This window comes from Thamnophis sirtalis, unplaced genomic scaffold, assembly GCF_051295495.1.
Source record: "Thamnophis sirtalis isolate CommonGarterSnake01/CBP01778 unplaced genomic scaffold, rThaSir2_p1.2 scaffold_10, whole genome shotgun sequence".
NCBI lineage: Eukaryota > Metazoa > Chordata > Lepidosauria > Squamata > Natricidae > Thamnophis > Thamnophis sirtalis.
In genome coordinates this window covers 51656069-51678914 of record NW_028261390.1, presented here as the reverse complement: position 1 = coordinate 51678914, position 22846 = coordinate 51656069, and the positions used below count along the sequence as shown (strand labels likewise).

Genomic DNA, 22846 nt, shown 5'->3' with positions numbered 1-22846 from the left:
TGTAGTCCAACCCTCTGCTCAAGCAGAAGACCCTATACCATTTCAGACAAATGACTGTCCAGTCTCTTCTTAAAAACCTCAGTGATGAAGCACCCACAACTTCTGGCAGCAAGCCGGTCCATTGGTTAATTGTCCTCACTGTTAAGAAGTTTCTCCTTAATTCAAGGTTACTTTTGTCATGAATTAGTTGCAATCCATTGTTTCTTGTCCTGCCCTCTGGTGCTTTGGAAAATAAATTGTTCTTCATATGTTTTAGTCTCCAGGCCTTTAATCATCTTAGTTGCTCTTTGCACTTTCTCCAAAGTCTCAACATCTTTTTTGTAATGTGGTGATCAAAACTGGATGCAGTATTCCAGGTGTGGCCTTACTAAGGCTTTATAAAGCTCCAAGTGATTTTGATTCTATGCCTCTGTTTATACAACCAAGGATTGTATTAGGTTTTTTTGGCTGCTGCCACACAGTTAGCTCATGTTTAAGTAATCATCCACTAGTATTACAAAGTGCCTCTCACAATTATTGTTTTTGAGCTTGGTTTCCCCTAATCTGTGCTTGTACCTTTGGTTTTTCCTACCTAAGTGTAAAACCTTGCTTTTCTCCACTTTAAATTTCATTTTGCAAGAACTTGTTCAAGTCTGTCAAGATGTTTTTGGATCTTGAGCTTGTCTTCTGAAGTGTTTGCTATTCCTACCAGCTTAGTGTTGTCTGTAAATGTGATTTCCTTCTATTCACTCATCTAAGTCATTAATGAAGATATTGAAGACAGAACCTTGTGGTACAGCTTCAGGTTATAGAAATCAAACGGGGGCTGTAAATAACAGCTTTAGTAACTAAGCATTCCTTCAGATGTATCCCATTCAATTTCTCCTGCTACAATACAGGTAGTCCTTGAGAATTGACAGGCTACTTTATGATGGTATAAAGCTACGACCAACACCCCAAACTACTTATAATCATGTTTCTAAATTAAGATATCTACAGTGTCTCCATGGTCCTTTGTCCTTACAACAGACCAGAGGTGGGTTCCTACCGGTTCAGTCCGGTTCTACCAAACCAGTAGTGCTGCCATCGAACAGAGAGCGAACCAGTACTATGTTTTTGTTAAAAGGGGTCCCGCCCGCCCGCCTACCCACCCCTGGGTTATACTTACTTTTATTCAAGTTTCCAGCTGATCCAGGGCGGCAGCTTGAATTGGCGTTCTCAGCTGTTTTCCCTTTTTTCTGACCAATTTTTGTTCAGTTGCACACGCCACACAGAGCACATCTGGCACATGTGCGTGCACAGCGAACCAGTAGTAAACCGATTAGGAACCCCCCACTGCAACAGACCATTGGGATACTGTAGTATTCTCTTCTCCCTCATCTTCTCCTGAGAGGACCAACAGTGCTCAGGCCTGCTCCCCATGTCTCCTGGAAGTGGTCGCCATTTTTGGAGTCCCAACAACTTGTCTGACTGCCTGTAGAGGAAGTCTACAGTCTAGCTTCTAAGTCCTAACAGTCAGTCAGATGGACATCTAAAGTTTGCAGACACCCAGCATCCTTCATTTTGTTGCATAAGTCTCTAGTTTTGGAGATTAACATTTTTTTTTCTCCAGTTAAAGGGAAAAAGCTGCAGGAAAATTTTTCCCCTTGCTTGCTTCTTTCCTCTATTCTTCAGCCCTGAGACAAGGTTTTTAAAAGGGTTAGAAAGTAGAGGTGGACTGTTTAGTTTTGGCACCTAATTGAGATGTGTGGGAGGGAGATCAACAAGCTTTTTTAATTTTGTTTATTGAAGAAATGTGGTTTTGTGTGAGGGAGAGAGAGATTAAGCAAGAGAAAGGTTTTGGGACTCTTATCCTGAAGCTGCTGCCTTTTATGCAAGGGCTTGCTTCTAGCAGGAGGTAGGAAAGCTTTCCAGTCTCCTGATAGCCAGCTGATTGGTGCAGAAAGCTCTGAAAGGCTAAAGAAATGGTCCTTTCTGGGGCACCTTGGCAGGGAGAAGGACTGAGGAAAGTTGGGATAGACAATCATGGCCAGCGTATCCTTCCCCATTTTTTCTCACTGGCAAGACAGTCAGTTATGCAGAAGACTGGCATGTGAGGCACCTGAGGGGCAGGAAGCGGTGCATGGCATATCTTGGGGTGGGGGAGACCTTGAGAGTCCTGCAGCAGGTGGGCTTGTGCCTACACTAGGCCTCCAGAGTTTCCCCCATCCCCAAGCTCCACTTATTGACCTGTATATTCATTTAACGAATACACTGGTAAAAGAAGGGATGACTGGTCATTTCACTGTCTACTAAACTTTTAAAAAATGCATTACATTTGACAGTTTCCTATGATATACAGAGCTGGTGGCTTCAGTTTCACATCTTCACTATGCTTTAAAACCTGCATGAATACATTTACTAAATGGTAATCATTTTGAATATATACCACTTTGAGATTCAGCATAATTTTCTTCAGTCACATGATGACAAATGGATTGTGGATGATATTCACTGAAGATGTCTTTGGTTAAACATTATGTGGATTGGAGAACATGGTTCTGTTGACAGGAAGTATTGAGATGAAGATTCCAATAGCTGCCTTTTGGAATGGTAATACTTGGAGAGAAAAGTTTCAGGTATATATACTTTTCTTCAGGTACATAGACAATATCAAAAATGTAATGTTAGATCCTAAGGATTTAGATTCTATATAAAAACAGATGAGTAGGGAAAAAATAATTAAACTTAGCCTTTACTGCAGGTTCACATGAACATAGTGAATGTAAGTGCCACAAAACATGTTGCCTTTCCAATAAAAAGTTTTCTCACAGTTTGCAAACAACTAATTTATAAAAAGGATCAAATTTTCTCAGAGCAAACTTCAGTGTTTCAAAACAAATAAACTTAAAATGGATTTGGGGAAATTTGTGAATAGAAAATAGAATTTAGGACAGAAGGAGCATGAAAAAACAACAAAAATAAGTGTATGAATTAATTAAAAAAAATCTGTTGCAAAGTTCCTGAATGTCGATCACAAGACCATGGGGATTCTACAGTGATTGTAAATGCAAGAACGGGTTATAAAGTTACTTTTTCAGCATGATGTAACTTTGAACACTTGCTAAATGGGACAGTCATTAAGCAAAGTTTACCTGTAAGTCATTACAGTGAGGAGCAATATGTTTAACAGATACAAATTAAAAATATCAAATTGACTTTCAGTGAAGATTTTTATAAACCTATAACCTCATTATAATACTCTCATGTTATGTCAAATACTTTAGTCTGCGTGGAAACAGGAATGGTTCTTTTAAAAGTAATAGCCTATATTTGCCAATTTTTTATTGGCTTAACATTTTCTGATGCTTCACTGATTCTGTTAATTGTCCTTGATGTCTTTTCATCAAGGTGGAAAGTAAAAATCCTAGACAATTTGTGTTATAGCAGTCTCTCTTTTCTCAGCTATCTATAGCTGTGATGGCATGCAGAGCCCTCTCTGTGGACACATGTGCCATTGCCCGTGGCCCCAGGGGCTCCTTTATGCCTTCCCACTCTTGCCATTGATTTCCAGGGTCATGCAGAAGATTCTGCGGAAGGGGGCGGAGGTAGTATTGATTGTCCCACATTGGCCTTGGAGGCCTTGGTTTGCCGACCTCCGATCCCTGTCGGTGGAGAGGCCCTGGAGAATCCCTCGGGAAAGGATCTCCCTCAACCAGGGGTTGCTGGAGCACCCGGACCCTCAGTGGCTGCAGCTGACCACCTGGCACTTGAGCGGAGCGTCCTAAGGGAGGGAAACATCTCCCCCAGAGTTATACAGCCCATCCAGATGGCACGCAGGCTGTCCAAGGAATGTATCTACAACTCCACGTGATGCGCCTTTTTGCACATGGTGCGCCACCAGGAACCAGTTCAAGCCACAGTCCCCCAGGTCCTGGACATTTTTCAGGTGGGCCTGGACAGAGGGTTGGCTCTTAACACCATCAGGAGACAAGTATCTGCAATTTTGTCGGTGCTTCAGTAGGTCTCAGACACTGACTCACCACCCCCTGGTCAGGTGGTTCCTCAAGGGGACTTTTAACCTTAAACCACCCACGGTACACAGGTACCCTTCCTGGTTCTTGCACAGAGTGCTGGATGCCCTAACAGGTTCCCCCTTTGAACCGCTTCGTACAATATCCCTCAGGTTCCTGACACTCAAGGTGGCCTTCTTGGTGGCTATTACCTCAGCCAGGCAGATATCTGAACTACAGGCATTGTCCAACAGGGAAGATCTACATGTGTTCCACCAGGACAGAGTGGTCTTTTGGGTAGACCCTTCCTTCATACCCAAGGTATGCAATTGTTTACATTGGTCACAAGAATTGATACTACCAAACTTCTGTCCGGACCCTTCTCACCCGCTACAGAGGAAATGGCACACTTTGGATGTGAGGAGGGCCCTGAGGATATACCTCAAGAGGACTCGGCCAAGCAGGGTCAGAAGCCCTGTTCGTTTCATTCCAGCCCAGGTCCTTGGGGAACAAGGTGACTGCTACCACCATAGGCAGATGGTTACCGACCTGCATTGCAACGGCCTACCAAGCACCGGGGCTGCAGACACCGGGGCCGATTACTGCACATTCCACACAAAGCGCGGGCACTTCAGCAGCCTGGGCCACGCAAGCCACCTTGACGGAGATCTGCAGGGCAGCTACTTGGACTTCTCCCTCACCATTCATGAGGAACTATAAACTGGACTCCTTCGCCTCAGTGGAGGCATTATTTGGACGTAGGGTATTACAGACTGTTCACAGAGTGGGAGAAACAGCTCACCTAGTATAAGGTTATGCATTTACACTATGTGGGAACCCTCCCTAGTGACGCTGAGCTTTGGTACGTCCCATCCTGGATACTCCTCCCCTCACTATGGAGAAAGGGTCTTGGTACTTACCTGATACGCCTATTCTCATAGTGGGGGAGGAGTATCCAGCCCCTCCCTGATATTGTCTTGTTGTTGAGATAATTCGCAGTGGTGAACCGGTTCTGTTAAAGTTTAAATAAAGTTTTTGTTAGAATTACGACAAGATCTGAGTGGATGACATATTGAGTCTGATAGAATACCTGGCAATAGGGCCATGTCTTAAAGAGCTTATGGGACTCAGTTCAACCAATGAGAGAACGAGGTCAACCCATCCTATCCTGGATACTCCTCCCACACTATGAGAATAGGCATATCAGGTAAGTACCAACACCCTATTTGTTTATTGGTCAATATCATTAACTTACTACATAAAGTATTCCATCTAATATGGCAAAGCTGCATCATACACCAAAGATTTGGTAATCCCAAGATTTAAAGTAGTTTGCACAATGGAAAGAAAAATCAGGATTGAAATATCTACTGGTTTCTGGAATGACATGGTTTAGTTTAGTGAAAGAAGGGAAAAAATCTTCACAGGTTGATAGGTAAATAAAATGGAGTGGGAAGAAGGGAACATGTAAATCATGTGAAAATAAATACAACCTATTGACATTTTAAAACCTTTTTAGCATATTTCCACATAGATATATATTTGATCTTCATTTGGACAAAATTCTTAAAGGATATATAACAAATGCAATGTACCATTTACATTTTGAAATCCATTGTGTAATTTAAATAAACATACATGTAAATTTTGCATCTGGAAAAAATAAGTAGATTTATCACTATCTCAAATATTTAAAATTAAAATTAGATGCACCAGCTAAGATTCAAAATATGACCATTGTTAGAGACCATTCGAAGGAACTTCAGGCATTTAATTTAATTTGATTTGCTCTTTGTTGCTAAAGTGTGTGGTGTCACCATATGACTTCTAAGGCCTTCAGAAAGAAGGTTATCAATAGCTATGAGAGTGGGAAGAGATTTTAAAAGACAAACAGATAGACATCATCATACAGTTATGCAGAAGACCATCAAGTGGAGAAGATTTCAAACCACTGCCACCCACCCCGGACCAGGCTGTTCCATACAAATTCATATCAATAGCAGATGCAGGATGCTAAAAGTAGTCTTTGAGAAGCCTAGAAGGGTCTATTTTTCCTTGAAAGGGAATATCATCTCTGTTCATTATTTGTTGAATAATTTTAATTTTTTACGTGACTATACATATGCACACCTCCCACGTTCTTCGATTTCTGGAACTCTCAAGGCCTCGGGTTGGGGTGCTTGTAAACCCTTTGATTATTTCTTTTTTGCATATTGGTTAGTGTTAAACATTTATACAGTTTTTATTGTGTATTTTAAATCCATATATTGGACTTATTGGATACCCCTAGACTCACTTGGGCTTGGGCAGACATGAGATCCAAATAAAAGAAGAGATTCTAATAATGCATTGAAGATTAAGTATGAAAAGTGGAGTTATGTTGAAAGATAGTGGAAAGGGAAAGAAAGATCATAAATGACTGGCAGTGAATGGGCTAGAATCTTGAACAGAGCATTCCATATTAATTCTTTTGCATACCCATTTTATAAATAATACCAATTACAATTTTACCCATTTTATAAAAAATACCAATAACAATTTTTTCAAAGTCATCTTCCTTGCTTTAGCAAGATAGTCGCTTTCACACAATTCTATTGACCCAGGTTGATGGTGAAAATATGGAATTCATATTATCTCTGTAGCATGGTGGCAATTGCTTTGGATATTTGATTATATTTGTTTCTTCATTTTTTGCTTGTATAATATAGTGAGGTTTTCCTTTATGGAGTAACTATTACTAATTACTGTACTCAGCCATTAAAAGCAGGCTTCTACTGTGCTTAAATATAACCATCTACTAAATAAAGATATTATTAAATTAAGATTTATTCTTTGTATTTTTCCCCTCTCTGTTTGAATTGACTCTTGAGGTTCTCAGAGGGAAACTCATTTCTTAGCCAAGATGAGAGTGAAATGTGCTATATGTGCAGAAATATTATTTTAACAAATCTGTAGGAGCTTTTAAATTTTAGACTTATTTTAGCAGCCATGGAAATAATCTTGTGCCAAGGAGTTAACATGATTTTCAGAAAAACTGATTGAATACTCAACTTTAGAAATATTTGAATGTTATGCAGTTGAAAATCAGCAGAAGGCATTAAAAGTTGAAAATTAATGAAAGGATTGATTTTTATTCACATGTATACATTATTACACAAACAATCTATGAGTTTTCTAGTATTATAAACAAGACTTCCTCAGAGTGTGATATTATCCATTTATTTTTATTGTTTTTATAGACTGAATGAGCACTTAAGATAAACATTAAAGAAAAATATAATGCAAACAACAAATAACAAATAAAGATTGGGAAATAGGATCTTGCTTTAACAAATATTGCAAGGCTATATTTGTCACCTGATTTATTATTATTTTCCACACAGTTTATTACAAATGTCTTTATGCTATTTCAACCAATTGAATGTAAGTAATTTGCAAAGCAAACATGTTGCATTGCTAGAAAACATAGTACAATACAATAGCAGAGTTGGAAGGGACTTTGGAGGTTTTCTAGTCCAATCCCCTGCCTAGGCAGGAAACCTATACCGTTTAAACACATAATTGTGCAAATATATTCAGAATAACCTCATAAATTCAAAATAACCATGCCACCATTCATTTCAATGCTTCCTCTATTTATTTGTCAATCTTCAAATGAAAAACTAGTTCTTATGCTTTATAAATAAAAGTGAAAGTGCATATTTAATTTTAGAAATTAAATTAATTAAATTCTAAATTTTCCTATACAAGAGCTCGTACAAACAGCTCTACCCTCCATTTCCCCTACTATTAATATGGAATAGGGACTTTTGCCATATGCTATCTGTTGACATACTTCTCATCTCCTTCCAATGTCACTCCGAGCTTCTGTTTTGATGTGATGCCTGGGAATTCTTCTGTAAATCAAACAGCTCTCTAGGATTTGTGCTCAAGAAAAAAAGTTTGTAAACTCTTGTTGGGGGCCTTTATTACTTACACATTTCAGAGATCAATAAGGCTCCTGACAAGGCCTCCCTCTAGATTGGTGGAAACTCTGAAGTGATTGAATTCTGGAGAGCATGTTCCTATGTTAACAATTCAGGTAGAATGGGCGCACGGACAAGCATTTGTTACACAATGTCTGCACAACATGTGGAGAGAAAGAAAGAAAGAAAGAAACAAGATACAAAACCTTAGTGGGTGGCTATAGAAATTGATTGATTGATTGAATGAATGAATGAATGAATGAATGAATGAATGAATGAATGAATGAATGAATGAATGAATGAATATACATATTTAGTGCAATGGCACAGCCTGCCATACATCAAAAACATTTTGAAAACAGTAGAAAGCAGCTTTCGAGATCTGCAAGTAAGCCCAGAGGCTACCATATGAGGACCAATTATGCATGGCAAAGATTGCTTGGAGATCCTTCCAATGTAATATACAGGATCACTTGCCTGGACTATGTATGATAGATTACAGAACACAAGCAAGCAGTCAGGCAAAGAGATCTGAACTCATTGGTAGCTTCACATTGCAATTCAATTTTTTATAGCTACCAACATTGTTGGATGAGCAGGCACAAAATCAGCCAGGGAAGTGATTGAAGCCTGCAAAATGGATCCCTTGTCAGTCAGAGTGCTGGTTTACCACCAGCTTATCAATGCTTAGGAAGTGAGGCCTTGGCAGCACAAGGAACTAATGCTTAATAGCTGACCATCAACATCCCAATCAACTACTAAAAAGCGTCACACAACCAGGCACTATTTAACATAATATTATGCAGAATAGGACACACAGAGAGTAGCCAAAGCACAGAGAGGAATTCCCTGAACATGGGCTCCAGCACAATTCCAAAAGCTTGGAAGAAGTAAATCCTTTCCCGGTGACTGACCCAGATTGGTTCCTTCAACAATGTCCTGGGATATGTATATTCACCTTCATTTGTGATATAAAACATGACTGTGAGAAAGTATTCTATACTTATTTGCCTGTAATACAGATCTATCTTATCAATTTGTAAGATATTCATATTGATAAATTGACAGTGAAAATAATGTGGAAAAATGAAAATGAAGTTGCCATGTAACTAATTCACTTTGTTTTATATTTATTGTTTGTGTGTGTGTGTAGGACTACAAAGAAGCCATCAATCTAATGCCAAACAATAAAGATAATGGTCTAATCCCTGGAAACGACAAATTTAAGCCAGTGTTACCCTGGCCTCATGTTGAAGGTGTGGAAGTAGACTTGGAATCAATTCGACGAAGGAATAAGGCCAAAAATGAGAGATTTCCTCATGCTGGTGAAAAGAATGATCAGCAAAATATTATGCAGAGACAGTATCTTACGTTTAAGCCACAGACAAATATCTACCATGACCCTGTATTGCGACCTGGAATTCTTGGTAATTTTGAACTCAAAGAACCTGAATCCCATGGAGTTGTAGGTGGTCCTGGTGAGGAAGCCAAGCCATATGTTTTAGGATCAGAATATAAAGAATCTATTCAAGCCAGCATTAAAGAATTTGGATTCAACATGGTAGCAAGTGATATGATCTCATTAGATCGGAGCATTAATGATTTACGCCTAGAAGAGTAAGTTTCAGTTCTGCTATTTTATACTTACTTATTCAAGAGTGATATAATGTCAGTAAAATTGATTCTTATATTGTGTTACTGTGATAAAGATGTAACAGTTTTTGCAAGGTATCCGCCCCACCATAGAAAAAAAATAGAGAATTAAATATTTCCTACCACTTATACTACTAATGATGATTTATTAAACTAGTACACCACCTGTCTCTTAATCAGTCTAGCAATTTCACAACCACTAAAGAAATAAATGAAAATATAAAAAATGGCAAGCACAGCTGAACAGAAGAAATGAAGTGAGGGGCTGACTCATCAAAAGTCTGGTGAAGAGTCAGCTTTTCATGACCTTTAAACAATAAAAGTGGGGATTATTTGGATCTTAAATATATATGGTGTTATGTAAACTAGATAAGTAGCACATAAATTTAATAAAACGAGAGAGAAAAATTGTACAAAATAAATAAATCTGTCTTTAGAATACTCCCATCAAACCAAAGTAGTCGCATGTAAAGGAATTCAGAAACTTGCCTCAGTGTAGACAAAATTCAAAGCTCAGGAGCATATGCAGTAATAAAATGATAAAAGCATAGAAGAAAAAATGCTGTTAAACAGAACCTTTAGTTCAAAACCTGAAGTTGATTGGAAGATGTATTACTTGAAAAGACTTAAAACTCAACTATTTTCTGAATAAACTATATTTTACATTTTTATACAAAACGTCCTTTTATAAGTAAACACAGGAATATATAATGACAACATTCCATGCAAAGTCTACATAACCATCTGTTTTGAATGACTTTGAATTCCTACACTGAGCAGAGTTGGACTTGATGTCTAAATAATCTCTTACAACTTTATGATTTTACGAAGTAACAAAGTATATGTAAATAATATTTTAAAAATAAACATGACCTGTACATTAATTTTTCCCAAATTTTCAATTTTTATTGAAAAAATAAAATCTTTGCTTCAAAATCTCTGGACATTATACAGTTTTAGTTAGAATTTCAGAATTTATCTTTTATCTCATGTAATGTATTCTATGCCTTAAAACTTATAATTTGATAATCTACTTTCACCATATTTTTCTGCAATAATTTTCTTTCTTCTGCAGCTATGTGACTAAACATTAGTAATATTCAATATTTTTATATTGCTTTATTTTTTATTTAATAAGAAGCTAGAAATATAGGTTAGTTTTTGCAGGTATACAAAGTAGCCTATCAAAAATACATTTCCAAAATGTTATTTAAAAGTTATGTGAATCATAGTACTACATGCATAATTGTAGTTCTAATTTCAGTAAAAAAATAATCTGTTTGTGGTTCAGTGTTTACAAAGCTAGTATTTTATTATAAAACTTATATGTTAAAATAATATTTAAATTATTGATATTTAAAATAGCAATACCCAGTTTGATCTGGTAGTTAAGGTGCTGATCTAGAAATCAGGAGACTGAGAGTCCCGCCTTAGACATGAAAGCTGGCTGGGTGATTTTGGGCAGGTCACTCTCTCCCAGATCAACCCACTGTACATGATTGTTATTATGAGGAAAATTGGGGAAAAGAGTGTTAGGCATGTTTGCCACCTTGAGTTACTTTAAGTGAAAAAGTGAGGATAAAATCTAATAATGTAATACACATGCTGGCTTTCAAATGATGGTAAGGAGCATTAGATGTATGTAGAGAAGTATAACAAAGTATGTGGAAAATTATGACTATCAAGTTGCAAAGCATCCTAATATGGCATTAAATCGGAGGGTCGGCTTCAAGAGTCTTTGGGTTCTGCTAATTTGTGTTGTATAAAGATCTTTAATAGCCATCTTGTTTTGGTATGTTTTCGATCTGAAATCCTGGCTTTCTTTCAACTTATTACCTGGGAGCCTTAACACAAGTGTTTCTTCATATATCATGAAACCAAAGACAGATAGTCTGACAACTTAGAGTTGTCCTCTTGTAGTGAACGTTCCTTATGTCCATATAAAGTTTTCAGTCCGTTTGCTTTTCTATTGTCAAAACAATAGAAGATCATTTCATTGTTCCGCCACCTACAATTGGAATTAGGAACTTGCTCTTGCTCCTAGGGAGAATTTTGTGGCATGGAGGTCATTTACATTAACCAGAGAATGATCAGCTACAGAATCTTGCTTAAACTTTTTTTATTAAGAGCACTTGTTAGAAATAAGAATTACCAGCTAAATGTTTGTTTTTCATTTTCTCCATTTAACATATTTATTTCTATATAATACTTTATTTTTGTACTGTGACAATTGAATTGTGAAGGCCTATTTTGTCCTATAGTATAAATAGTTAAAAATATTAGATGGTTCATTAGTATTCAGTAAATAAAAGTAGCCTTAGAGGATATTAATTTTCATTGAGGCAATTATGTCTTTTTCTCTCTAAGTAGATTAAATAAATAAAACAATCTTTTTTATCCTTTTATCAAATATTTAATTAATGTAAGACATTTGTCAACTTCTTGATTATGATATTGTTAGCAAGCCAAATACTTTTTTCAGTGCATTTTTTGTTACGGCTTTGCAGTACTTTATATTCAAAGACAAAAATGTGCTTTTGAAGTGGAGAGTAGATAGTGTAGTGCCAGTTTGCAATTCCTTAAAGAAATTGAATTATATAGGCAAAAAATGTTCTACTGCAGTGTTTTTCAACCACTGTGCCGTGGCACACTAGTGTGCCGTGACATAGTGTAAGGTGTGCCGTGGGAGAATTACTTTATATATAGTCAGTATAGGCACAGAGTTAAATTTTTTTAACATTTTCTAATGGTGGTGTGCCACGTGATTTTTTTTCATGAAAAAAGTGTGCCTTTGCACAAAAAAGGTTGAAAAACACTGTTCTACTGAGTATATAACAATATGCTGCTTTATTTTGTTACAAGAATGATTTTGTAAATACCTACTAAGAGTATTTTTTTCTTTTTCTCTCTTTTTCTTAGAATACAGTATAAAAGTCTTTAAAACTTGGTCTTTTTCTGAGATTCAATTCTCACATAAACATAAATAATGAGAAATATTTCAAATTCTTCTACTGCCACAAATTCATAAATAGGCATTCAGAGATTTTTCAGAGGGCATGGATTCAATCCTGAAATAGGCCTGTGAGAAATTTTGAAATTGTGGAGACCCAAGATTGTATTGTATTAGACAAGTAAATATTTTAATTCAATAAATGCTGTCTTTCTAGTATAGAAATGTATTTATTGCTATGCAAATTAACTCCACTATTGAGGAGTTTGTCGAATAATATAGTATAAAGCTTTTATCATCTGTCAATAAAAAAACCATTTTAAAAAAAATCCCTACATTATGGTTGAATATTGTATAGGTGAAAGCATATAGAATTCTTTCTGTAGCAAGTCAGTGTGTCTGTATGTTACAAAAAACACATAAATAGAGCATGTGATGTACACAATTTTCTAGCTTAAAAATGCTTCCAAATATGCAGGTGTGGAATGAAGATAAGAATATTTGGGGAAAAAAACAAGGGTGAGATTAAATAAATAAATAAATAAATAAATAAATATAAATATTGAATAACCCACTCACTATCTTTCTAGTGACTAAAGTTCTGTTAAAATAGAATCTTTGTTGTAGTAATTAAAGTACTGTTAAAATAGAATATTTGTTCTCATAAAAGATTTAACACTAGGTGGCAGAATGAGTCTAGGTTTAATACAAAAAACGTGCATGGAAGTATGATTATATCATAACTACAATATTAGTATTCAGCCTTAAGTGCAAAATAGTTGATAACCACCCTTGCTCATTTTCATATAATTATAAAATGACAATTGGCAGTGGCCTTATGGCTTTTTATAAAAATATTTATAGACATGGTGATGAAAAGTACAATAACATCCTTTTTGATGGTAGTTTACTTGCCACTAGATGTCACTTTTGTTCTGTGAAATAGCAGATGGCTTTTTAATATTAAACTCTAAATGCTTGAAAACTTGCTTAGACAGTAGCAGACATTTCAGTTCAATGATGCTTATGATTTATTTAAAAGAAAATACTTGCCTGATATAGATGTCTTAATTCTTTTGCTTATACCTGATTTTTAAATTCTGGATACTGTGAATAATGGGGAAGAGAAAAATCAGAATATAGAATGTTAGTTAGAAGGGGCCTTGGAGCAGGAGACTTTATACCATTTTAGACAAATAGTTGTCCAACTCCAATCTATTGTTTAAAATGTCCAGGGATGGACCTCCCACAGCTTCGGGAAACAAGCCATTCCATTGATTAATTGTTCTCATTGTCAGCAAATTTCTCCTTAGTTCTAGATTGGCTCTCTCTTTGATAAGTTTCCATCTGTTACTTCTTGTCCTGCCCTCAGGTGTTTTGAAGAATAGGTCGATCCTCTCTTCTCCATGCCCCTCAAATACTGGAAGACTGCTAACATGTCACCCATAGTTTTTCTCTTTGTTAAACTAGACATACCAAGTTAACAGAATTTCCGTAAATATTTGTTTGCTTGGTATTAAAATAAAAATAGATACATTGTTAGTATAATGTAAAAAATATAGAAGAGTGAAATATTCAATCTGAATAAACTTGAACTTTCAGACTTTTGAATTTAAAATTCAAAGTCACCAGCTGAGAGGAAAAATGCAAAATTCTTTGTTTATAAAACAGTATTCATAAAGAGTATACAGACACAGCAAATTTGGGTTTCAGTAGCACATCTGCTTATGTTAAAACTACAGATTTTTTAAAATAATAACCTAGAAGTCAAGTCATTATTTGAGCATACGAATTTCATGTTAAGATGCAGAAATTAATAGAATTGGGTTTTTAGTAGCATTTCTGAATTGAATTAGAAATAGGAATATGTTAGCATGGAACTAAAACAATAATAGCTTTAGGTCAGTAAAACAAAGGCAAAGCTGAAGTAGTTTGAGGGCCTTGATCATATTTTTGGCAAGTTCTGTTGGATCTTGTCTTGGCTTAGAAGGTAAGCTCAGTTCTAATCAGTACTTGGTCACCAGAGAATACCAGGTCTGCAGGATATACTAGAAAGGCAATGGCAAATCATTGTAAATTATTGCTATGTAGTTTCCAGTGAAAATTGACTGAAAGAAGACATGGGCAGCTTTTTGAAATTTCAGTTGATTCACAATATGGTACTTAGATTAACTGGTGTATAATTTTATGCTGTAAATAAAAACAGGTTTTCCCTTAATGGATAAACTGCTACAAGGGGGGAAATGGAGTTTTGACCTATTTAATATCCAAGAGACATTAATAAGAATTTCCAACTGATCAATGCTAAATTTTGCAACTATAACTGTTTTTCTAAATTTGTATTTCTATTCAATTTATTCTTTATTGAAATTAGTTTTATTGAAATTAATATTGGTCATAGGTATTAATAAAAATCAATAACAAAATTGAAAAATCAATTGTAATGTAGGTAGTGATGGTCAATCCGAAATGCTTGCATCTACCTCTGTTCGTCTTTTGATTGCATTGTTTAAATTATTAAAAGGAACTAACTGCTTAAATAACAAAATTGTCTATTGCAGGTGCAAATACTGGCACTACGATGAAAACCTTCTCACCTCCAGCGTTATAATTGTCTTCCATAATGAAGGGTGGTCTACACTCATGCGGACAGTTCATAGTGTAATTAAAAGAACTCCAAGAAAATATCTGGCTGAAATTGTTTTAATTGATGATTTTAGCAATAAAGGTAAATGCATTTAACATAAGTATGAAACCAAGGTTGGATATCATTATCTAGAAAATTTGAGTATCAGAAATACTGAGCTGATATCCAGCTCTTTCTGTTCCTATTTAGAACATAACTTGAGGAATATTGGGCTCTCAATCTTGAGATGTCACAGAATGTGTGTCACTGTGACTATATGAATTTGTGTTCTTTGTATTGCCCATAAATATCATTTAGATTAAATAAGTTAAAATACTAGGTCTTTATAAATATATCATTATTCAATTATTTTTCACTGCATTATATGTTGCTACAATATGAACTTTTAAATAAGGTTTTAATTCGATAAATGAGATAATTAAGTATTATTTTCAATTTTGAATTGTATTGTGTGAATTAATTTAATTGAATTTGATAAGGAGCATGGTTAATGGATTAGTATTGGTGGATCTATTGGATATCCTAAATCTATAACCTTTTCAGGAACAGTTAATAAAGGTGCTCTTTACTTAACGAGCCCAAAATTTGTTGCTAAGCGAAACAGTTGTTATTTTTCTGTTTTGCCCATTTTATGATCTGTCACAGTTATGTGAATCACTGCAGTTCCTAAGTTAATATCACAATTGTTTAGTGAACATATTCCCCATTGACTTTGTCACAAGGTCACAAAACGTGATCACATGACCTTGGCACAATGTAACCATCATAAATATGAACCAGTTGCCAAGTATGCAAATTCTGATCACGTGACAATGAGGATGCTGTAATGGTCATAAGTGACTTTTCTCAGTGCTGTTGTAACTTCAAACAGTCACTAAATTAGATTTTTTAAAGATACAGTATGAAGAATTTGGGAAAATTATAGCAGTCAAACCATGTAGATGACTAAAGTAAATATGGCTGTAGCAATTTAAATAATGCACATATTTCAATCATTGCATTTTCTTGCTGAAATAGTGCTTATTGCATTTGGGAGGATATGCTTATCTCTTCCAAAATCCCAATTCATAATTCCTTGCTACATTGAACAGTTAAGAGACTACACAGAATTGTGAATGATCATTTTAATATAGTATTTTAAACATAGTATTCCACTAAAAATATGGTAATCAATGTAAATATTTTCCTGTATTTTTAATTATTATAAAAGACATACAGTTAAGAGAAAAAGTAAGTACACCTCATGTAAAGATTTGTTTTTCTTGTTTAACATATTTATTTAGCAAGTTTATATTGCTGCCCATCTCATAAAAAGTGACTCTGGGGGCTTAAAAGCAAAATACCAAGCCATATCACAATGTGATATGAGCAGATAAAAAGAACACAAAGGAATAAAACATAAAAGAATCCCAGGATTGCTGGTGGGCAATCATAATTTAGCCTTATTCAAGTACATTGCAGGCTCATCAGGGGATCCTCAGGGGTTGATGGAACAATCAGGTTTTCAAGGCTTTCTGGAAGGTGAACCTCATCACAGGAAAAATGATATGTTCTATAGCTGAAACAGTGATCCTGAGTCCCACCAGATGGACCTGGAGTGGTAGACAGTCATAAGAAATACCTACCCGAGGTAGTTTCTGGGGAGCGCGGATACCAAGTATTAGAACCAAGGATATACTTACTTTTCCATAGAAGTAGCTTTTCTGTTTATTATTTTGAGTAGATGATTACAAGGTCAGTTTTCATAGTGTCTTTACTCAATTGCATCATTTTATCTTTGAATTTAAAAATAACCTTCTGACAGATGGTTTGACATTACCTTCATAAATCCTCTGGTACAATGAAAAATTTATAATTGATTCTGTGATGTAATTGCCCGGTTCATGATGCAGCAAAGCAGCTCTAAAACATAACATTACCACCACCATGCTTTATAGTTGTATTAAATTCTTCTAGTGGAATGCTGTCTTTGTTTTTCATCAATTGATGCCAGTTGTTTGGTGATCTTTTAAAAACCCCTTCTTAGACTCATAGGCATCTACAATCTTTCTGAAGTTATTGGAGAGCTCATTTGAGCAGGGTATGATAACACCGCAACTTCAACAACAAAGAACAAATGAAACTAAATGTCTGAGGTTTTAGGTTCCTTTAGATCCTTTCTAATACTGTTCTAATCATTTACACTTCATCTGATGCACTTGATTATAATTTTAGGCATTTGAGGTAGTGATAAATACATTTACTTTGTAAAGTGTACTTTTTCCTCATGCAAGGTGTACTTACTTTTTCCAATTGCAAATATTTAAATGACACATAGACATTATATAAATAATGCATTACATTTGTTAAATTCTTTTATTAATGTAATTGAAATAAGGATCAAATATCTATATCTTGAAATATGTTTAAAAAAATGTTACACAGTTTTTTACATGTATATGTATTGAAGGTATTTTAAGGATCCTAGAATCTTTTGTTTTCAGGGTCAGATGTATTAATAAATTACAGGTACCAATATATCCTCTCATCACATCTTGATTGCTAATAAATGAAGTATTTTATTTTGTGAGTTAAAGTATTGATGATTTTAGAGGGGTGATGTATGTCAGAGAGCAGCAATAGTATTTTATCATTTTTCTGATGTCAGTTGAGTATTTTACACTGGTAAGAAGCCTAATTTTTAAAATGAAATCTGAAATCATTGTTTTAAAATGGCATATATACATTTGTGACATGTCTATAAAATTGGTTAGTATTTCTTTTGCTTTTCTGTTGGTAAAAGAGTTTAAAATATAAGGATATAATATATGCCCATAATATATCAAAGGTTAATTTTTCAATGTTACATTTTCAATGTTGCCTTTCTGTTTTGTTCTATACTTGTGAAATAATCAAGAAGTAATTCTTAAGTGAGCTTGCAGCTATACCAAATTTACATAATAAATTTGACATCCCTAACTTTTGGAGAATAATCAAGAAGCAATTCTTAAATAAGTGTGCATTTATCAATAAATATACCTAAATTACACATTGAATCTGGCATCCTTGATTTTTGGGGTATGTAGATATGTAGTCAAATATATGTTTGTTTTTAATATAGATGTAATTTGTATTGTTAGCTCAACCTTAAATATTTATAACGTACATGGAAACCTCTTTTTATTATTTGATAGAACACTTAAAAGAAAGACTAGAGGATTATATTAAGCAGTGGAATGGCCTTGTAAAGATTTTTCGAAATGAAAGGAGAGAAGGTTTAATTCAAGCTAGAAGCATTGGAGCCCAGAAGGCTAAACTTGGAAAGGTAGATTACTGTTCACTAAATAAAATCCTTCTTTCCATATAGTCTCAATTTTGCTTTTGACAGATATTAATCCACTTTATTATTGCAATCACAGTTCTTAATTGCAAAATCACATTTAAAAAAATAAACTCAACATGCATTTTTATAAGAAAATATAAACTAAATTGAAATCTCCTTTCCTCTTTGTTTTTTAAAGGTTTTAATTTACCTTGATGCCCACTGTGAGGTGGCAGTAAACTGGTATGTGCCACTAATAGCTCCTATATCTAAAGACAGGTAATAATTTGCTTATTTCTATCCCTCAGGAATCCTTTAAACATTGTAATTTTGTAGTAATCTATCCCAGACAGATAATCATTTTTTAAAAATGGGTAATTTTCTAACACATTTTTTCAGCTGCCCAAATAGAAGTTTGCAGGTTGGCTGATAAAACTATGCTTTCTCTAGAAGACTAATTTAGGAAAAATACTTAACAAATTTTATCTAAAATACACTTAGAACTGTAAATAGTTTAAAGTTCTGTTATTACCTAAAGACATCAATTGCATAATTGATTTCACTTGTAATGCAAACAGTTGAAAAGTTACTATCCATATTTACATAAACGAAGGCTACATTGAAATAAAGAATAAAAATCTAAGTAGTCCTCAATGTGCAAAGCAGAATTGCATATGAATTGTCAGAAATAAAAGATATTATTTAAATTGTTCCCTTTCCTTCCTTTTAAATAATTAGATTGGGTAATTATAGCAAACTGCTAGTTTTTGTTTCACAGTGTTTAGAATTCATAAATGTATCTGTTAAAATAGTATATTTGCTAGCTTTAAATCAGGCCCATTTTTTAAAAAAATGCATGACATGTTTAAAAATGTATGTTAAAATATTATATTTGCAAGATTTATATTGTTTTTTTTTATTGATGATATGTTTAAGAAACTGGCAAAATCACTTGACAGTCCTTCTGCCTTATGAAACCAACAAGACAAATGCATTTAACAGCACAATACCACATTATTCATCATTCCCTTTGACAATTAATTTTCAAGAATCTATGCAGAAAAAGATAAATGTATTCTCAGCATTAATTTGAATTAATTCTGTTAATTCATAATCCCTATTCCTCAGTTTTGTTTTCTAGGAAAAGTAAGTGTATGTCTGTGTACTGTATTTGTTCAAATTATTTGGGTAAGGCATTAAAGATAGTGGGTAATCTATTAGATTAGACAGCTTAATCTTGTCTCTTCCCCTTCCATAAATATTTCAGAACTACATGCACTGTGCCTCTAATAGATTACATAGATGGGAATGACTATTCCGTTGAACCACAGCAAGGCGGGGATGAAGATGGCTTTGCCAGAGGGGCCTGGGACTGGAGCTTGCTATGGAAACGTATTCCATTAAGCCACAAGGAAAAGGCAAAAAGAAAATATAAAACCGAGCCATATCGGTAAACAATATTGTTTTGTTCTATTGATCTTTGTGAATTCATGCTTACCTAAATTCTTTCATTTCTCCCCCTTTCTTTTCCATGAACCATGGTTCGTTTAAATGTGCCATATGCCTTCCTTCATCCTCACCATCATCATCCAAAATCCTGCAGAACCACATGTACTGTGCCGCTTATAGATGTCATAGATGGCAACACTTATAATATTGTACCCCAAGGGGGTGGTGACGAAGATGGGTTTGCTAGAGGAGCATGGGATTGGAGCATGCTCTGGAAGAGGGTTCCCCTGACCAAACGTGAGAAGGCAGTGAGAAAGACAAAAACTGAGCCGTATCGGTAATCACTAAATGGCTTAAATGTTTTTCTTTTTCTTAAGGATGTACTGACCTATTAAATACTTGCATGATCTTCCATTCTTAAAAAAATGCTTTAAAATAAGCCCTTTCTTTTTTCACTAACCTGTGATCAAGCATTTCTAATATAACTAAATTAACTTTTGCAACTTGTCTATAGTATGTTTATCTACTAAATTTTCTAAGCAACATATAATACACTATTGCTGCTTTAGGAATTGCTTAGAATGGATATTGCAATTTTCACATCCTTCAGGTTATTAATGTTTCCTAATTCAGTGCATGGTTATTATTCTTATTGATTAGAAAAGTAATGAAACACTTCAGGCATCATAATGGGAAATAGCAAAGCATGTTGGTATCAGTGTAAGCTTGCAGCCCTTCTGACATCTGTTTCCAGTGCATTGAATTGCCTTATATATTATTTTATTTTGCGTTGTATATTTTAACATATTTGAATGACACTGAGATTAGTTTCAATTATTAGCAGTTGTGTGATAAAATATTCTGTTATGCTATGCTGAAAGGGAAATCATAGCAGAAAATTGTAAATGCTTGCAGCTATTGCTCAGTTTTTCCATTCAGTGCTGGGTCTACCCCAAAAGAAAGTAGAGAATATATCCAGGGTCAAGAGTTTTGACAAAGTTACTTCTGCAAAACAAGTGTTTGGCAGGAGAACACCGTGGCCAGAGCTCTCTCAAGCTTGGTGTCAGGAGAAGAGTTAACCAGATTAATTGAAGTATTATTAACACTGATAACAACAAATACAAGCAAATACATTTGCTGTAAATATGTTGATTTTGTTGATTTTCACAATTCTCTTTAATTTGTTTTCACCAATAAAATGGATGTCCAAGAAGAAAATATACCTACCTGGAAAGGAATAAGATTATTCTAATTTCCCTTTTCCCTCTCCCCATATTAATAGACCTATGGTTCTGCTTTGATTCAATTATTCTTCACTAACAATGCAAACTGGCTTATTTTCTTTTCAAATGTTCTTTCCCTTTAGCTGAAGAAATCTGTTTTTTAATCATTTCCTGCAGTTTTTAAAAATTGATGCATTGTTTTTATTTTACTTTGTGATTTATTGATATATTTCATTGAAATTATGAAGCATTGATAAATTAATTAAACATTTTTGCTTTCTAGCAAAAAAATATTTTGACCCATTCTCAAATCCAGTCAACAAGGGTTTTTCAATAGTTTATAGCAGAAACTTCAATAGCATTCCAGTCACTTGACCCACTAAGAACTTTTTTTTAACCTTTACATGTTTTAATCTATTCTGAATTGATACAACTATTGGCACATGGTGATTAATGCCTCCTTATGTAACAATTAAAACAAGCTGTAATTTTTTTCCCTTTTAAGCTTGGAAAAGTAACTGTTTCATTTTAGCATTTTTCCTTTGTATTATTGTTTAAAATTCTTTGAAAGAAAGAATTAAACATTTAATCTATTTCAGTATTCCTAAATTCTAATTATCTTATTGTGACTTCAGAATCAATGCTTTATAATTTCTGCATATCTAAATTATTCCCCGTTTCTTTAATAAAATAACAATTTATGTCATGCTACACAGAGACACATATTTTTTTATCTTCTAGATCGCCTGCCATGGCTGGTGGATTATTTGCCATTGAACGTGATTTCTTTTTTGAGTTAGGCCTCTATGATCCGGGTCTACAAATCTGGGGTGGGGAAAACTTTGAAATATCCTACAAGGTAAACCAGTCATTCCAGAGAGTCTATTACCATTTTTCAAGTCATTGTGTGATCACTTTTCGTGACCTTCATTGATAAAGGGCCTAAATGACTTCTTCATTCTTATAACCTTATAAGAATAGCCGCCCAGAGTCCTTCGGGATTGCGCGGCCTATAAATCTATTAAATACAATACAAATACAATAATCTGCTTCTAATGAAGGTTATATAGACAGGTACATAGTACTCCTTCAGTTATGTAATCCTTCATTGTGGATAATCTTAAATTAGTTTGTTTTGTTTTATTCTTTAAGGCCAGTGCTTTGTTTCTTAGGAGGTTTTTTTAAAGCCAAATATAGCTGTTTTTCTGTAGGACTTTTAAAAATAGCACATTTAGTTATCTTGAATTTGTTCCTTATTTGCCTAATATTTTGGGAGTTTGGCTTAAAAAGAAATTTGCATAGGTGAAGCTGGAGAACTCTTATATATATAAGATTTAAAATATGGCACTTTTTAAAATAACCACTTCGTAATTTTGAAGTTTGAACAAGGTCAGGTTGAATAATACTGTACATTATAAGTTGAACCACTTCTGTGGCCCTGAAAATTGTACCTATATCTTTACAAAGTGAATTAATGTAAATTGTTGGCTAGATAGAAAATTGTCAGTTTCACCACACATGTCATTGGATAATCTTTTTGATGAAATGATATCAAAATACATAAAAACAGAAGTCCGTTTATGAACTAGAGCAATATTTCTGAGTAAGCCTACACAGATACAAAAATATTTAAAATGTAAAATTATCTAGCCTGTTAAACTATTCAGATGATATCAAGATTTTGGTA

At 34.5% G+C, this 22846-nt stretch overlaps 1 protein-coding gene across 3 annotated transcripts in view; it reads left to right on the top strand.

The window, feature by feature from the left end:
- GALNT7 (polypeptide N-acetylgalactosaminyltransferase 7) overlaps positions 1–22846 on the top strand; it is a 45439-nt gene that overhangs the window by 12882 nt on the left and 9711 nt on the right. Inside the window, exons 2-8 of one of the 3 annotated variants that reach the window (XM_087724583.1) lie at positions 9090–9553; positions 15101–15267; positions 18360–18490; positions 18687–18766; positions 19755–19937; positions 20091–20273; positions 21901–22018. In XM_087724583.1, coding sequence (XP_087580709.1) covers positions 9090–9553; positions 15101–15267; positions 18360–18490; positions 18687–18766; positions 19755–19937; positions 20091–20273; positions 21901–22018 — 1326 coding nt within the window. The remainder of the gene's footprint in view (positions 1–9089; positions 9554–15100; positions 15268–18359; positions 18491–18686; positions 18767–19754; positions 19938–20090; positions 20274–21900; positions 22019–22846) is intronic. The other 2 variants (XM_087724581.1, XM_087724582.1) reach the window with 2 other exon arrangements.